Source organism: Cottoperca gobio, chromosome 4 (assembly GCF_900634415.1).
Source record: "Cottoperca gobio chromosome 4, fCotGob3.1, whole genome shotgun sequence".
NCBI classification, from domain to species: Eukaryota; Metazoa; Chordata; class Actinopteri; order Perciformes; family Bovichtidae; genus Cottoperca; species Cottoperca gobio.
Genome location: NC_041358.1, coordinates 11,961,153 through 11,981,144, shown reverse-complemented (window position 1 = coordinate 11,981,144; position 19,992 = coordinate 11,961,153). Strand labels below are relative to the sequence as shown.

Below are 19,992 nucleotides of genomic sequence, written 5' to 3'. Positions count from 1 at the left end.
CACGCACACACACACACACACGCAAGCACGCACACACGCACACGCACATGCACACACGCGCACGCACACACGCACATGCACACACACACACACACACACACACGCAAGCACGCACACACACACACGCACATGCACACACACACGCACGCACACACGCGCACGCACGCACGCACACACGCGCACACACACGCACACAAACACACACACACACACACACGCACGCACACACACACACACACACAGATTTTCTCTCACTAAGACACAAACTCTCTCTTGAACTCTCACACCAACAACTCATTCGGTCTCTCCCTGTCTGGCTCACTGTGTCTCTCCTTACGTCTCATATACACAGACACACAGACACACACACACACACACACACACGCACACACACGCACGCACACAAACTCACCTGTGAAACCTTCCTGACCACCTCTCCGCTGACAATCAGCCCCTGGACAAACGACCTGGCTGTGACAAAAGCACGGATCAGCTTCACCTTCATGTCCCGCGGGACGTCTCCAAATGGCCGCAGCGTCTCCTGTTGCTTAGCAACACATTCAAGGTAGTCCTCTGAAAGGTTGACCTGCAAGACAAGTGGAAAAATGTAGGAGAAGTATGTTGTTCCTAGTATTTAGTTTGTGCCTGTTTTTCCATTATTAGATAGTGTGCATTATAGACATGCAACAAAGGTCCAAGGCCAGACTCCCAGACATTACATGGGATTACATGATCAGATTTTGCAAATGGTTATTCTATGAAATTGAAGAGAGGCAATTCAGTGAGCAGCTGAATGGATCAGGAGAACTATTAAGATTTCAAGCATTTCCATTCAAATATCTTTTGCTGTAATTCATGATTTGTCATTGAGTACAATAAAAAATCCAACTGAGACTGTCATAATGTGGCCGAGCATCTACTCTGGTGCTCTGGTTTCTGCTTTACTATCTTATTATTATGTTTTTATTATTCTGTACGCCAGTCTCTCATTCAAAATGTGGCATAAAGTCTTCTAGTTTTAACTTGTTTACTCACATCTGTGGGAGTGGAGATTTTAAAGGTGCGCTCCAGTAGGCGGGACCAGAACTCAGACAGGGTCTCGTCCAGGTTGAGAGCGGAGCCCCGGTAGTACTGACGCAGGTCGGTGTAGAGATCTCCGAAGAGACGAGTGTTCTGGGAGTACAGGGGGCCGAGTGGGGACAACACCTCCTGGAGGGAGCGCTCAGAGCGACCGTGCAGTTCAGTAAAATAGGCTGGAGGCGGAGAGAAGAGAGAAAAACAAGGGCAATAGACAAAGGAAAGATAGAAGGAGAAAGTGTTGACAAGCAGAGAAATAAGGAGAAGGAGGGAGGAGAAAGAAAACAACAACGATAGAGATGAGCTGGGTAAACTGAGACACATTTGGGGTTGTATATCTGTCAACCTGACTAATATATATCCAATATTCAACCTCATAAGAAAAATATCTGGCTCTTTAGCTGGTTCCACTATGTTCACCAGGTAGTAGCTAACATTGTTTAAAGCACTGTTTATTGCTGGGCAGGTAGCATACAGTTTCTTTTTTTTTAGAGCTGCATCACTCGGAGAGACTGAACCAAATCAGTGAAGTTGCTGGTTGTAAAACCAAATTTAAACTCTGAAAGGAATGGTAGAGTTGGGAGATAATTCTCTGTATGTTTGTTACCCAATTACCCAATAACTGGTATTACATACTTATGAAGAATAAATAATAAATAAGGAATTAGATCGTATCTATGGACAATGGCTTTGGATGCCCTGAAGTTTAAATGTTTCCCATTTATTGAACATTTTTCTTTGCAGCCAGATGGATACAAAGCGACAGGGAGGTCAAACAGAAAGAATAAGGGAGTCAGCTCGCTGTCTCTGCAGTATATTGGTCTGGGCTTTTCCCTCCTGCTTCAAAGGCTATGGACCAGTGCCAGCCTGTCCTAACCACAACCAGATGGGCGGACACATTACTGCTACTGAGGTGGCCTACTGCCTTGAAACTAATAGAACTGACCTCCTCCTCTGACTAGTCCTCCTCCTGCTCTTTTTTTTCTCTTCTTATTCTTCCATTTTTTATTTTGAGTCCCTGTTTCTACTCCACTAATGACACATTTCTCACTTGCTGCACTCGTCTGTCTCCCTATTGTTAGCAGTGGCACTCCTCAGTCTCTCCTTCTTTTCCTCCACGCTTCATCCCTCTCTTTCTCTGATGTGCAGCGATCTGCAGCCTCGGCTCCTCAGTGGGTCAACTGCTCATTAGCTGAACCAGCCACTGCCCCAGGGGAAACCCCTCTGTGTGTGTGTGTGCGTGTGTGTGTGCCCCTTCGAGATCAGGGGATCGGCTTATCACGTTTCATTGTGTCTGGCTGACTCCGCTCTCATTATAACACCCAGTCAGGGGTCCCCTTGACGCACAGGACACAAACACATCCTCCCACACACACACACACACACACACACACACACACACACACACACACACACACACACACACACACACACACACACACACACACACCATCACTTTTGAAGTGGCAGTATTGAGAACTAAGCACAGTTGGAACTTGTACCAAACACAAATTCACAAATACTCAACATACTAATGTCATACTCCTCTGGGCCCACTGTTGAAGCTTCGGTATTGAGCTCAGCCAGTAATGAGCATCTATCCTGCAAACACACAGACACACACACACACACACACACACACACACACACACACACACACACACACACACACACACACACACACACACACACTCACACACATTCTACTTACTGTCGAAGCTCCTGTGGAGAGCGTTGAAGGCAGACTGCAGCGACCTGCCGGCCTCTCTGATTAGACCCTCGGTTTCTCGGGCACTCAGGCCGGCCAGGTTCTCCTCCATGGTGGTGGTACAACAAGTCGGACCCTGAGGACACATGCTCAGATGTTCACCTGGCAAGGTGGGGAAGACACAGAGTCAGAGTTAATTCATTAATTAATAATTAATTGTTTTGTTACATATTTGAATCACTCTATGTTTCAGCTCTTTAACGTGCACATTTCCCACCTAATCAAGACCAGGCTTAAATAAATGGAAATTAAAGACCAAGTAGTTGTGAATGCAGGTGTGTATTTGATATTATTAACACTGGCATGGCTCTATGTATCTATGGCAATGGTGGTCACTTTGATCCAGACTGAAATATCTCAAAAACTGTTTGACTAACTGCCATGAAATTCAGTACAGACATCTGTGGTTCCCAGAGGATGAAGGAAAACGTGTCTGAATCACTGAATTGACTTTACTTTAACTTTTTTGGCTCTTGACCACTTAAAACAAAATAATATCTTATTACGACCCTTCGTGACAAGTTTCTGGTTGTGACTAGTTGAACCAAAGAGGGAATTTTATTTTGTTTGTGTATTTTTTAGAGGCCTCAAATTATACGCTAATTCACACAAAATAAAGATTGGATAAAAGATAAATAGACATTGTCTGCAGCAGTGCTTTTTGTTTTAGTGCTTTCCTATCCTGTTAAACACCTTGTGATCCCTCAGATTTAACTTGTGAACTCTTTAGCTGGTCCTGAATGTCCAAGTCGGGAACCACTGCTGTAAATGTGTAATTCTTCAACTGATCTGAAAGCATAACATTTCCAAATATTGGAGTTATGAGATTTGTATATGACAGATTACTGAATCAAAATGTAACAATGAAGCAATCAGACACTTTTACAACGCATTGCTTATGTTTTCATTTGTAAATAATTAATCACTTTGAGAGGAACCAGTTTACTGTACTTTAAGTACTTCAACTATGGATACTAGTATACATTGATTTACTAATACTTAATTACAGTTAAATGCAGGACAAGAGTGTTTTTCCCAATGTGGCTTTGCTTTTGCTTAAGCAAAGAATTGGAGTGCCTAACACACCACCCCATTAATCATTAATGGGAATCCTTTTATATATAGTTACTGACCAGAAAAGCACTCTGTACAGTTAATACAGTACACTTGATCTATATATAGCACACGGTCTTTGTTTTTCAGCTGTTTGTCTTTTCTATACTCACGTACAGTGTACTGTATGTTCTGTACCTGCATGTTTGTGTTTATGCATTGTGTCGGGACAGCATGCGGGTACACTGATAGTCACTAAATAGAAATTCACAGTATTCCTATTCCTTTAATTAATAAACTTATTTTGCAATTAAAGCCTGTTAGTGTTTAATTCACTTGTTTGTATCCGGCTGAAGATATTTGCTGCATGTTATCACTCATTTCCGGTCCCCTCTCCAGTGATGAAGGTAAAGTCGTACGATGTATTGGCAACAACACGTAATCAAAAGTAGAAGCATAATAAGTAATAGAATACTACGATTGTTTTTTGCCTCTTCTTACCCTCGAGCCAATAACTCAACCCTGATCATGACACACTCAACCTGAAGCTGTGCCCTACTCTTGAAAATATAAAAATGTAGAATAGGAGGCTCGAAAACACTCCCACACACACACACTCACACACACACACACACACACACACACACACACACACACACACACACACAAAGACACACACACACACACACACACACACACTTACAGAGTCTACCAGACAGCCTAGAAAGCAGTCTCTTGACAGACTGGATGTGAGTCTGTGTGTGTGTGTGTGTGTGTGTGTGTGTGTGTGTGTGTGTGTGTGTGTGTGTGCACGCCTACGCCTGGAAAGGTTAAAGGTGAGTAAGTACCCCACAGCTGTGTGCATCACTGCTCTCCTTCTTCTTACAGGTCCTGGTTTAGTGTGTGTGTGTGTGTGTGTGTGTGTGTGTGTGTGTGTGTGTGTGTGTGTGTGTGTGTGTGTGTGTGTGTGTGAGAGTGTCTGTCTGTGTGTGTGTGTGTGTGTGTGTGTGTGTGTGTGTGTGTGTGTGTGTGTGTGTGTGTGTGTGAGTGTCTGTCTGTGTGTGTGTGTGTGTGTGTGTGTGTGTGTGTGTGTGTGTCTATGTGTGTCTGTATGTCTGTGTGGGTTCGGGGGCAGAATTTGTCCGCCAGGGTAAGTGGAGCAGAAGAGGAGACACCTTAATCATCACTCCTCCATGAATCTTTCATTGGCCCTGGCTGGCATGTGTGTGTGTGAGTGTGTGTGTGTGTGTGTGTGTGTGTGAGACAGAGAGACTGGCAGGCATAGTACAGGAAATAGCTGTTTATGTACCACCCTTCTTCTTTCCTCACATCCCTTTTTGAGATATTTTAAGACGTCTTTTTTGCTTTAATACAAGAGCAAAAGTGGAAGAGAACTATTAGAGGTTTGGAGCTGGAGTTGAACCTTCACGCACACACATACACTCACTCCAAAGATCAACCACCATGCTTATTTAATATTCCCGTCACTTTAGTAATCCTCAAGTGTCAAGTGCAGGCCAGTCAGTCTGAGAGGAGATGATTCACTCCTGATTTTTGAAAGTTACAAAAAGCTTAAAGCTTAAAAAATGTAACGGCGTCCTCACACTTGAACTGTGAATTTTCAAACAACAATCCTTGCAATCTAATTTCAAGAGAGAACTACTGCATCACCTCCTCATCAGTGACTGCTATTGTCAACATCAGAGGTCAAAATCATAATCAGCAAAAAGATTCATACTCAAATTCAAATAAGAATCAAATAAGAATCAAATAAGAATCAAATAAGAATCATACTTCTGATCTTCTGAATTGATTCACAGAATCCCAACAAATATTTCTGGGCATTTATAATGACGTTATGTTGGCAGATTGAAAAACACCCCAAGAGTCTTCTGCTAGTTCATCTTCAAAGTTTGAATTTAATAACTTAATAACTAGCTTTGCAAGACGAAGGTGAAGTATTTTGGAGTGGAATCTCAGCCACATCAAACATTAGAATCACAAAACAAGCAACATAGGGACTCATAGAGGTAAATTAAATGAGTAATAAAACACAAAAACAACCACAATCTTAGTAAAAACAGAAGTAAAACCAAAAACTAGGATCATACTCTAATAGCACACGGGCTCTCCAGAAGGCAGGTAGACAATCCGGGAACCGAGTCGAGGTCCAAACATCTAATGATTAAACAAATCCAACTGACAAACCGTGAATATGGAGCCCTAAGAGTCCGGGGCCTGGTTGGTAATCCAGCCTTGGCACTTCTCGTTGCAACACCAGTCCTAAAAAGTTGTGGAAAACGCCTACCCAGAGGCTTCAAGAAATGACTTGATCAATAGCCGCAGTATCTTTATAGATTATGTTTCAAATTTCAGCTTGACTTACTGACATACATCTCTGACACATTCTCCACAAAAATGGAGCACCATAAGCTAGGGGGGAGAGGAGAGGAGAGGAGAGGAGAGGAGAGGACACAGCAGAGATCCGAGGTATCAATCAACGTAATTTTCTTTGACCATGTCATCTCTCTGAAAACGTCTGACAGGGCTACACAGAATGAGGAGAGATTCCTCTGCTGGGGTTTAAAACCACACCATCAGTGTTACACATGTGGGTCAGAGACAGCAGACGCCATCTTTGTGCGCTCATGTGCTGCAGCTAATGTTAGCATTTAGTTGTTGGTTTGCTTACCAACCTAGACGACACAGGGCGTTTACCGCAGACACATATGCTTTACTGCATTCCTGGGATGCTGGGTAATGGAAGCAGCTGGCATCCTGCTATAAAAACTTAATTCACTCGGAAAAGACAGAAACTAAGCACAGTGGTGACACACTAACACATGTTCAAAAAGCAAGCTTGCCAACATGCTAATACATGCAAACGGATACATTACAGTAGTTTAAAGGACCAGAACATAGGGCAAGTTATCTCATGGAATCTGGGAATAAGAGCCTTGCTCTAGGACTTGGTGATGGGAAATGGAAAGCCTTTGGGCAACCATCTGCTCATAGTGAGAGAGTGAGATTATCAAAATGGTGGAAACTCCTTTGAAGCAAAGCCTTGAAGACAAAACAGAGCTTTTAAGTGCTGCCGTGAAAACAGCAGAGGAAAGATTTAGGTCAAATAAAATCAGTTTCTATAGGTGATTTTGTTGCGTTGTTTTTTCCTTCAAGCTTTAGCATAGGGTATATTTAGTTAAGTCCACATCCGAGACACACACACACACACACACACACACACACACACACACACACACACACACAAAGTATGACATATATGGACCCTCATTGACATAATCAATTCCCTAGTGTCTAAGGCCACATTCAGATGAGAAAAGCATGACGCTACAGTAATGCAATATAAATAGATTTTCCAGGATGTGGTTTGACAGCCAGTCTGAGCCTCATCTCCTTGAGAGTTCGAACATTTTCAACTTTTTTGCACTTACTTTTCGAAATGCATCCCTAATCTTAAAGGCCACACTTTGCTTAAAACAAACTTGTTTGTAGAAAAAGTGTCTATAGCTGATTAAAATGGACACACTCGAAGGTGAGGTGAAAAGCTTGTGATTATACAGAGGTGGGGAGATGTGATGATTTGTTCAAATGTAGATAATGAAACACACTTTTGGACAGTTTCTAGCGTTGCCCTTCGTGGTAAACATGAAAGGTGGTAGACATAGTTTAGTGAGTGTCTGTTGAGCTGTTGGTTTTGGAAAGAGAGGGTAAAAAATGTTAGATGAGGTTTTAGACGCAGTTTGACGGTCCGACAAGCACTTCTTTATTATCGTCTTAAACCTCACCTTAAGCTACAGTACTACCAACTCTAACCCTAAAATCTGGAGCTCGTCGTATCCCCTTAACAAAGGTTTTCCCCTGACCTCAAACATTTCCGCTTGGACACCTAACCCCAATCACCTTTGTGGAGCATCTCTGGATCTTATCCCACTGAAAGACCTTACTCATCTCTTTACGAATACCCCAGTTTGAAGTTCTAGGTTAGGCAGAGCTGCCTTTATTCTTCTCTTTTCAATCAGGCGCCACTTGGATGGGGAAAGTCCTGGGTGGCATACACACAAGCCTAGACACTGTCCTTGGTGCCCATTTCCAAAGGAAACCATTATTTAAGTTAAAACATTCAAAGAGTCCTTTAAAGAAGGGAAGACCAGAACAAATCAACTGTTCTCCCTCCTGACGTCTAAAACGGAAATGGGTCATCACAAAGGTTCAGTAGAATTACAAGAGCTCAGTTTCTCAGGTATAAATATGCAGAGCTTTAGTTTCTACCCAGCAGTGAAAAGATAAACTCCCTCTGGGCTATCACCCAGAAGTGTGGTAGTGTGAGTCTCTTTTTTAAAGGAGGACTATTTCTTTTACCTAAACGGTTTGTGAGTTGTGAAGAAAAAAGAGCAGAATAGAGTTCAATTCAATGAATTCATTACAACCCAGAGAAAACATGGCACCAGAACTGTGGACATCAATTTGCATAACAATTCATCCTGGTGGCTCTTTATGTTCTTCGGCTGCTTGTTTCTACTTTTAATGTATTCATTTATAACTCTTTTTAGTCATAAACATGCTGCCTCACCAGCTCTGTTTTGGCTTTCTGAAAGGTCTTGAGTTTACGTCTGAAAGGTTTTAGTTCGACAGTTTGATGTGAATGTGTGTCTATGTATATGATCATAAAAAAACATTGAGAACTAATCTCATTTAAAACACTCTTGTCTAATCATTGCCCACTCATAGTTTAAACATTTATGAATGCAGGAAAGATCAGATGGGTTCCTATCCAGTAAAATGCTGCTTCATATTATTATAATCATCATCACAATCAACCATAAGTGCTCCTTAGTTCGATCACAGCCTTCTATTTTTGAACCACTGCTCACTCTTTTTCTCCTCTCACATTTTACCAGCAGTTCAGGGACTCAAACCAACAACCTTGTGGCCTCAATCTGCTTTCCATAAACTCTGAGTCAAGGATGTAGTCAAAGCAAAATCCATTTAAACCCAGATTAGCCTGTTTATTATTTAAGGAATAGTTTATTCACCTCGTTAGACTGGCATGAATCCTGGTGAGGTAAATTCAACAGTATTGATTATGTGGAAACGTCCGATGTAATCTATGGATATAAATTAATTAAATGTTGGATATTGTGCCAAGTATAACATCGTAGTTTCCCACAGCCCTCCTGGAGCTAAGTGTTGCATTATAGAAACTGCAGAACCTTGTTCTGCTGCAAGGTATTTTTTGCTCTTAATCATTAGTGAATCCATTTAATTCGAAACTTGTTTTTTTCCTGCAGACGTTTAAGAGCTTAGACAGGTCGCCATTGGAGACCACATCAAGACAACTTTGCTCAGCCATTCATTTCCTTTTTCCAGCAAAGGCATCTGGTTCTCACTTTCTTCTCTCTGTCACACCCTCCCGCTCTGTCTCCTTTTTATTCCCTGCATTCCTTGTGGCAGCCCCAACATACCTGAGCCCGTCTCAACAAGTGAGCCAACAATCAGCACGTGCGCCAAGCAGGTGAACAGGTACCCTGCGCCGCACTGCAGGCGGACAGGAAGCCATCCAGCCGGGCTGCAGAGAGCTCAATCTGAACCACTCAGTAACGGGAAGTGTAGCATTTACGGGTACTTCAGAGGTGATGTGCTTGCCTGTTGTTGCAAAGAAACATCTATAAGGAAAACTAAACTCAGAGACCTTTAACTAAAGCAGAAATATATTGAAACTCAGATCAAACTCCCATCAAGCCAAACAAACATCCATTAAGCCAAGTCAAATATTCTAGTTTTGGAAACACCCAGATTTCATCAAAGATAGGACGTTGTTGATGCAGCAATTGATTGACAGCAGCTGTCTGTTTATCTCTGTCTGGCACTTATAATTAATGAATTACTTATTTTTTTAGTGTTATGGTGCATTGCCTCTCGTTTTTATATGAGACATCATGAGACAGGAATAGTTATCAGTTTGGATTCTGGCTACAAACTGATTGTTGGTATTTCCCCTCTGGTAAAATGAAAGTTTAATGTTCATGGGAAGATTTTTGTAACTTTACAAGTTGTTTATCTTTGCTACATAACTAATTAAACAGATTGTGATCCAGCATTCATCATTGACTGGAAATTGTTTGCAGACATATCACACATTTTGTGATGTGAGATGAATTGAGCTGGACCTACTGTAGCAGAGCGGATTGTTTTGTTTGATATACTGAGATCGTGTAACTGTAATTATTATCAGTTCCATCTGTATCTTTTAATCCTCTTTTAATCTGACATCTGTGCATAGAAATATTTCATTTTTGAGAAATGCTCTAATTTGCTCGCTTCACCAAATTTAGATGAGAAGATCGAAACCACTCTGATGTCTTTGCATTTGATACAGAGTTAGAGCCAGGGGGAGAATAGCTTGAACTGTTCGCTTGACTCCCTCGAAAACCACTTTTTGTCAGTTTTATATTACTGTGTTAGGGTGGATTAAACAAAGGAGATATATTGTGTTAATTAGTGCGATTCAAAAGTGCTGGAAGGCAGATTTTGGAACTTTGAACAGAGCCAGAGAAGCTATTTTCCCCGTTTACTGTCTTTATCACCTCCTGGCTCTTCACACACAGATATGAGAGTGGTATCGATCTTCTTATCTCACTCTAGGAAAGAAAGCAAATTACCGTATTTCCCAAAATGTTGAACTGTTTCTTTAAAATCAGTGGAAACAAGAATCCTACATTTTAGTGAAAAAGATTATTGCAACTCAAAACATTAAAACAACATTGCAACACAAATCACCAGCGATTTTTGGCTTCCTCCTTGTTCTCCTTTTTTTTCCAGGTTTTGGTTAGAATCCTTGCAGTCAGATTAACTCCTAATTTAATCATAAACCACAATATATACAATATAACAATAGATCTATGCAGGGTAAGATTAATGCTACTGCACCCATTTTCATCCCTGTATGGGAGCTTATGAGAACACACACACACACACACACACACACACACGCACACACACACACACACACACACACACACACACACACACACACACACACACACACACACCTCCCCTTGTAGCCTTGATTAGGTGGATCAGGGTCACCAGACATACAATTAAGAAGATCAGGTCAGTGTATTTCATAACACACACCAGTTATTAAAATTATATGTACAAGCTTTTATCCATCGACACACACAAACACACACACGAACACACAAAAGGTAGGGAGACATTTAATGTGATGTACAAAGACATAATACCCTGAGGCTGTAGGTTACACTAAAAGGAATGTACACACAAGATAATCTCTTATTTTCTAACACACACACACACACACACACACACACACACACACACACACACACACACACACACACACACACACACACAGCTTGCAATAGGTGCTGAAACTGTGGAACACTGCTGCTAAAACAAATACACATTCTAAATTACCCCCCGCCCCCCACTTTGCAACTATAACTTTAATCATAATAAAGTACCAAAATGGCTGAACTTTGCTGACCTGGTTGGTTTTGGTTGCACTTTCTTTAATCGTAAGTAATTAAAGGCAATTTCTGTACCATGAAAAATACACAATCAATTTCGTTTTTACTTGAGAAACTCTAGCAATGTTTCCAATATCTGGGATTGTCGAGGCATCTAGCAGGTTAAATGAGACGTGTAAATCCAATTACACTTTCAGCCACAAAAGTGCTCCATCACACATCTAACCTGCACCAACACTGCAGACTAATCTCTCTCAGAGGTCGGCAATATACGCCGAAGCTGAATCAGCACACAGTAAAGCATAACTGAAGTCTCTCAAATGACTAGTTTCCAGATGTTAGACCGTTGCTCAACCTGCTTCAGCTGCTGCTGACAAGGGAATACAATTTGAGTTTGACAAACACCTCTCCTGTAGGGTGGAGCAGCAATGTTGTCCAATTAAAAGAATGAAACAATTTCTCTAAATGATAATTCCAGTTTATTATAAGATCAGTCATACTTTAAAATGTTCCGGCCGTCATTTCAGAAATACTAACAGTGTGTTCTCCAAGTTAATTGCAGTAATTTGGAAACGGCATCAGCAAAAAATACAGGCAGTCAGATGTTCAGACAAATATTAAGCAAATCTCCACATGGTGTGTGTGTGTGTGTGTGTGTATGTGTGTGTGTGTGTGTGTGTGTGTGTGTGTGTGTGTGTGTGTGTGTGTGTGTGTGTGTGTGTGTGCGTGTGTGTGTGTGTGTGTGTGTGTGTGTGTGTGTGTGTGTATGTGTGTGTGTGTGTGTGTGTGTGTGTGTGTGTGTGTGCGTGTGTGTGTGTGTGTGTGTGTGTGTGTGTGTGTATTCCTCCTGAATGGTCAGTCCAATACTTGTTGAGACATTTCACTCAAAAAGCAAATGTCAAACTGCTGATGGCACTAGGGGAAAAGTCACAGGTTACAGTCAGGAGGATTCATGTTCCAGGTCGGGGTTGTCTGTTCTCAGTTCATGGCAATCCATTTAATACTTGTTGAGATATTTTAGTCTGGTCCAACGCGGTGGATCAACCAGCAGACCAACATGATCCTCCTGCCTAAAAACAAGATAATATTGACTCTTATGATGGAAGGAGTCTGAAGTAAATTATCGGTCATAGTTGTCATGAAAGTCATCCATGTTCAACATCCTGTATGATGGAATATAACAACAAGGCATCTTTGCATTTATTTCAGGTTTCTTCTCCTTTTCCAATCCAGCCTCATTTTATTTCCTCTCATGTCATCCACTTATCCCTACTTTTCTTTTTTCCTCCCTCTCTCCTGCTGAGATGAAAGTCTGTCATAGGAAGTGACCTGGCACCGTGGTAACAGTCTCCTAGTAACTGATCTGACCTCTGACCCTCGGAACTGTAAGGACGTAAACATACATGCAGAGCAAAACTTCACACAGTACTGTGATTACATTACATATAAAATGTAAAATCAGTGTTAGAAGACGTAACTACCACTCTGACACACACACACACACACACACACACACACACACACACACACACACACACACACACACCTTGAGTCTGCCTCAGCTCTGCCTTCACACACCACATCAAAGCAGCTTATTGCTGAGCAGTAAAAGTGGCGCACTGGTTTGAATTTATTCCCTTCAGTCAGACGTTTATTCTCTGCTTCCTTTTCTTAATGAGCGTCTTACAATAACCCTGTCACTTACTGTGGCAAATTACTGCTACCTAAATGAGGCTGATGGTGCATCTGTGTGTGTTTCCATCTCACACTCTCTTAAGGGCACCTGTATGTGATTTAACGTTCCACATGGCCTTCCTCCCAAAGTACACTTTTACCTTTTTACTATCCACCAAAAAGCGAGGGGGGGAGAGGAGGAGAGAGCCACGGAGCTGTAATGATGAAAGAGGAAAGAGATGGAGGGATGAGAAGGCAATAAAATGAAAATGAAAGGAGAGGGAGAGGCGGGAGAGAGGAGTGAAAGATCATGGGTGGAGACTGAAGAAGAAGCAGAGAGAGAAAAAAGGGGAAATGGAGTAAATTATAAAGCTGTAATTTACTTCTAAGTGTCTAATAAATCTCTAGCTTACATCTTTTCTCTGCGATTTTGTGATTTAAAGTCACACTCCTCTTTTTTTTTGCTGATATATTCGCAGTTTCTCATAAACTGCCTGCGTAATTGATTGACACTTCATTGAACATGATTCTCCATCATCACAAAAAATGACTTGCACTGCAGTTTTATGACAGTTCATCACATTTTTCCCACAGCAAGCAGAGCTTTCCAAACCTCCGGTCAACATGCAAATCAATGAGGATGTTTGTCTTGTAGCTTATATCAATAGTTGCATGTTTACTGCAAATAATGCTGCAAAAGTCTCTTGTAATGCAAATTGTACTCAAAGTCAAGGTGAAGTGATTAGTCGATATTTTGATGATTGATTAATCTTAAAATGCCAAAGTTCCACAAAAAACATCCAGTTTGCTGCTTTTCTTAGTATAATAAAGTAAATACTTTAGCACATATTCCCACGTCCATCTCACGACGTGTCTGAAAGAAAAGATATTCTTCTATTTTGAACCTAAACCGCATTCTGTGTATTTTTTTACATTTTATAGACTAAATTATTAATCAAATAATTAAAGTTATTATATATTATTGTCATGCTAGCAGCTCTGTGATGCTGTACTTGGGCACAGTGGTGTTTGAGCTCGATGCTAACACCAGCATGCTAACATGCTCACAATGAAAATGTTGCTTTGAGATACTTCAGTCTGAACCAAAGTGGTGGACGCTAGTACTTTTTAAGTACCACAGCTTACATTCCCCTGTTTACTCATTCTTTTTATAACATATTTACCATGGTCATTACATATTAAATACTGTGTTTATTGTCCCCACTACAGGCATGTGTAATGAGCAAAAACAAACATGCATCACCAAGTAATGAAAAATGTAGTTGCTGATGCTGTGAAGGTTTTAAGACCAGACTTGTAAAAATGAAATAAAAAGGGAATGAGAGGGTGAAAAATTAGAGGATGTGAGTTAAAAACAAACAAAGTTAAGAGGCAGAGAGACAAGGAGAGGGAGGTGTAGGTTAACTGTGTTTACGGAGGACCTTTCCTTATTTTAGACTATTACTGAACTAAAAATACCACCACCACCCCACAGTCCAGCCCTGTGTGCTGCCCAACGAGTGTGTGTGTGCACGTGTGTCTGCTCACATGGCACCAACTTCACCGTATAATACCATAATTCTATGTCATTTTTGGGAGTAGTTAAAGGCTCTTAAACTAAGTACTACTTTTACTCCCCTTCACTCAGTCTGTAAAAAAGCACAAGTGCCAACTGGTGTGTGCCACGCTGAGGAGAGTCGGTGTCTGACGGCGCACCTTTGTTTAAGTCTGTGGATAAGTCTGTCAAAAGTCAAAGATCAAGTCAGCTATCTTTAACTGCTGGGATTAACCCTTATTTACAGTTGACCCTAAACAAGAGTCATCCTGTGACAAATCAAAAGGAGAGAAGTGAGAAATATTAAGCTTTAAGTATGAAATAATGAGAGTTTCTGCAAATGTAAACATGCTGAAGGGTCAAAGAGACAGAAGTAAATATGGAATAACTCAGTTAGAGATTGTATTATTCCCTCTGTGGCAAGGTCACTACGTTAGCCATCAGGCTGCGAGCCAAGAACTGTTAACACTTAGATTAACATGCCGGGATCAGCAGGAGATTAGACATCAGTCTCTAATCCAAATGTATTGAGCGAGAAGTGGGAGTATATGAATGTGAGTGAGTGTGTGTCATGTGTGAGTGGGGGTAATAGGGACACATCAGAGGCGGATTCTCCTTCCATCAAATCTCTGTGGTTCGGGGGGAACATTAGGTCTCAGCCATTTCCAGGGCAAGTATTCAATGTCAGAACAGTGGACAAACTGAATGTATGTGGCATTTGCTGCCTGATTAGAGCTGCTGGGTGAACAGATGCGTGGTTTTGGACTGAAGGAGCTGGACAGAAATGTTATCTAAAGTTTGACTAAAGAAAGAAATAACAGCATTATGCATATATGTTTGAAACTCTGTTGTATGATGCAATACACACAAACACACACACACAGACACACACACACACACACACACACACACACACACACACATACACACACACTGGGTTTGAAAACTAGCCAGAGCGCCAGACAAGAACTGCAAAGCTGATTCTAAATAAATCTACAATATCTGCGCATGGGCATTAAACTATGGTTAAGGTCTGCAGGACACATGCAAACTCTGCAAACTCTGCATGCAAGTCTGATGTGCTACATGCTACTCCACCTCCCCGACATCCACACTCTTACTCTCTAAATTGATTTATATTGGGAACGCTACTTCCTGCATTGGTAAAGTTGGACGTAAATCATGTCTAATATGGATATGATTCCTCGAGATACGAGAAAGAAAGAAAAATAATCACCAATGTGCTTTCAATTTATCACAAAAAAATGGGTTTTGTTAAAGCCTGGGAAGGATTAAAATGATCAGCAGATAATCAGTGTTTGTTTTACTGCCGTATAAGAAGACTATAAATATTTTTGCGATGACAACGTCTGACAAGATTCAAAAGAAAAGAGAGGAAAATGCAAAGCAGCTATTTAAATTTCATAAAGAGCACTTGTTTTTCTGCTTGGAAGTCTATTCACAGAAATTCATTATGGTGTCGCCCATGGTGCCTTTGGGCAAGGCTCTGTAAGAACTGGGCAGGAGCTGGCGGACTAAAAATGTGGAACATTTTCTGAAAACTCATATCGACACCCTGGTGTACCGTGAGGATTTGACACAAAATGCGTCTTCAAAATGTTATGAGCCAAGGAGCTGTTTTTATGCAGTTTTCCCCCTCTATCAAATAAACTTCTCGGTCACTCCCGATGGCAAACTATCTAATAAAGCAGTAATGCCATAAAAATAACAATAAGAAAATAACATGAAATAGTCTCTCAGCTGAGACTCAGGAGCTTAAAATGAGTTTTACAAAAGTATGAGAGAGACGGGCTGTAGGAAGCACGGCAAGGCTCAGAGAAACACAAGTACAGAAACATGTCTAATTATAGGCCTCTATCTGAGCCTCGCATGCACACAAACACATACACACATGAAAACACGGGAAAACACACACTGTGATGGATGCTTTCTTCCGACATTTGGTCTCACATTCTCCATTAACTAACCACACTTCTCATTATATCCAGGCGGGTGACAAGCAGCAAAAGAACTAACACTCTGAAACACTTTGAAAGATACATCCTGATCCCTTATTGATCTGGACTTCTAAACACACTCCTCAACATTAAAATCAATCACCTTTTCACTCCATTAACATGTAATGTATCATAGATGATCAGTGCTCTCTGTTGCTATTGGAAACGAGTGCTAAGTCTGTTTTACCTCGTAGAGCCGTGACAGATTCACCTGCCAAAGATGACCAGTCACACTCAATGAGATCTGCCCCCGATAACACTCTCCACCGGTCGCTGATCCTATCAATGCTCTGGGTCTGAGTGTGCATGCATGTGTTGTTATGAACTCTGTCAGGACACTGGGAAAAAAAAACATCCTCCATTCTGCAAAAGCTTCTTCTACAGAGACCATTTAAGCTATAAAACAGATAGAAACCCTACTGGGGTTTGAGGAAATACTTACAAACTACAAAATGTGATTATCTGTAATAATGTAATTTCTCCCCTGGTGACTGTACAGTACATTGAACAAAATGTACTCATTCAACACACTGAGGCTAATATTCCCGGCTGCTAACTGCATACAAATTCTCAGATAAATACAGACTTGACTGTAATTTTCATGTTTTTACTTTTAACCCCATCAAAATGCTCAGCCCTAAATGGTTCACTTACTATATTACTCTGTGTTGTAGCAGCAGCTTGATGTTTTTATGAAAAACTTCAAAGCAAGGATGCTTAACTCATTAGTACGTTGATGAATAATATTAAAGTTATTAACATTATTTGCATTCTTCACAAACTCACTGAATCACTCAGCTGTCGTTGGCTTTGTTGATCTGGAAGCTGATTCACAGTATAAACATAACTTTTGAATCCAAAGATGTATTATATAACATATTTGGTACACCCAGCTAAAACTAATACAACAATCCAATCCAAAATGTCACGGTTTTATTGAAATTGTATTGCGTTACACTCGCAGGTGTTTTTATTATTTTGTCCACCCCATTTATATCAATCAGTGAAGGCTGAATAACAGAAACACTTCTCTGTGTCCTGCAATAAATCCTCCTTCATGAAAGTAGGATTTATTGCAGGACTGTTGTATTTGACTGAATTACTTTTAGCGAGATGTACATAATAAATTGGCAACTATAGTGTATTATATTTATAATATAATTGAGAATAACTCTTTTTTTACAAAATGATAACTCCATGTCATGGAAAACTGCACTGATCTTGTTTATAACTGATGGACATTTATTTTGCAGTAAAGACTTGAAGAACAACAATCCAATCAATCCTTGTAATAACCAATTAATAGAAATCCGAGGCCTTGTAAAGCCTCACTGTACATTCTCTAATACTGTAGATAACCCACTGAGGAGGCTGCACTCGTGTCCTCCCCTGAAATTACAAACCACAATGCAGCTGCGAGCTGTGAGCTGAACTGCAGAGTGAACGCACTAAGCCGACACATCTCATCAACTCCTGTCGTCTCTATTCACTGTCATAAGAAGTTATTAAAAACTCTTTCAAGTGCAAGGAAAGGCTCACAGTACGTTACTACACACCTATATATATATATAGTGTTGTATAATGTAGAGTGTTTTGTCCATCAAGCAGTCCAAAACAAAAATCCCGTTTAAGATGAAGAAAACCCAACAAATATTCACATTCTGGAAGCTGGAACCAGTAAATTGTTTACATGTTTGCTTTGAACATATATTGAATGATAAATGACTAATTAATGTATCACCCAGGGCTGCACAATATGAGGAAATGTGCAATATGCAATAACATTGTTGAATATCGCGATAATCTAATCTAATCAAATATATTTACAGTTCTGCCTCACTGCTGCTTTCAGTATGCTGCTAAAGTACAACACATTGCTTGTTGAATTAAAACTATTTTCTATTTATTTATTCTTTATTAAATTGAACTGAACATAAAATAATGATAGTTACATTTTAAAGTGCAGTTTTCTACTGATGCTCTCTTTTAACTTGCGATTACAATAAAAGAAAAAGATACATTAGACAGCCCTATTATTAACTAATCATTTGATCTCATATTGAATGAGCATGCTGTTTTGATTAGATTGTTCAGTAGTCTCTTAATGTAAGTGAAGAATCAGCTCTGAAACCACCAATAACCAGTCATTCACTATGTTACCTGTTACCAATAAATCTCCATTCCTTCAGTTCAGACACACACACACACACACACACGCACACAGTGTATATGGCCGTGAAGCATATGCATGAAAAGCGTTGACTCATAAAGCAGCCGAGCAACCACCGAGTCCACCACATCAGACTAACAGTGCATCTTTTCATTTGGAAAACACATGGATGCTCGACTCCCAGAGAGGGGGAGAAAGATGAGAGAAGGAGGGCTGGGAGGAGGAAGAGAAAGTAAAAATAGCGGCTGATAAGAAGGAAGAAGTAACACTAAAGGGCGGAGAGAGTACAGGGAGGGGAGGTGTGAACTAAAGCTGTGGGTGAGTGAAGCCGAGGAAAAGAAAGACAGAGGTTATTGAGAAACGATGCTGGTTTGTACCACATTGATTTTAGGTGCAAAGATTGATGTTAAGGCATCGAGCGATTTGTGCCTTTGCTCCTCGGTTCTTTTCTTCCCCCTACCTACCACTCCTATTAAAGTGTACGTGATCAGGATGCAGGAGGGCTGTACGACCCTTGCATTTATCACTTTTACTTGATTATATGTTAGCAATGGAGGGATTTAATCTATCAGACATTTACCTACACTCATTCTGGATAGTAGCTATGGGTTCATATGTAGAATGTAAATGTGCATTATTAGTGCGGCCGCATTACGTACTGTATATCAAGCTTCAACACTGTAGAGAAGATTCTTGCAATGTAAATTCATTCTTTGCAACTTTGGTAGGCTTATTCATGACAATCTATAGTTTGCTGACATTTCTAGTTATATTTATTTTTTTCATCGAATGCGTGCTGGAGCGTAAATCTAATAAAGAGCAGGACAGAGGCGCTAACGTTAGCCCAAACTGTGATAGCATCCAACAAGAGCCAGGAGCAGTATAAAACCCGCTGAAGTGACATCCATCCCATGTCAATGAAGGACAGATCCCTCTCCTTCTCACCTCTATCCTTGTCTGTCTTTCTCTCATGTCGCTGCCTCAGACATCATGAAAGATTCACAGCTCTGCTTTTAACAGACACACACACACACACACTCACGGCAAACCTCATCTATCTGAGAGACAACAATGCAGAGATGGAGGAATAAGACAGACAACAAGGGAATGGAACGAGACGAGTGCAAAAGTTATAGAATAGTATAAAGAGATTGTGTGTGTGTGTG

At 40.7% G+C, this 19,992-nt stretch overlaps 1 protein-coding gene across 1 annotated transcript in view; it reads right to left on the bottom strand.

Moving 5' to 3' along the window:
• The window catches only part of gpc1a (glypican 1a), a 34,362-nt gene that overhangs the window by 8,753 nt on the left and 5,617 nt on the right, over nucleotides 1-19,992 (bottom strand). Inside the window, exons 2-4 of the mRNA XM_029430328.1 lie at nucleotides 2,789-2,947; nucleotides 1,036-1,253; nucleotides 413-586 (exon numbers count right to left, since the gene is read on the bottom strand). Coding sequence (XP_029286188.1) covers nucleotides 413-586; nucleotides 1,036-1,253; nucleotides 2,789-2,947 — 551 coding nt within the window. The remainder of the gene's footprint in view (nucleotides 1-412; nucleotides 587-1,035; nucleotides 1,254-2,788; nucleotides 2,948-19,992) is intronic.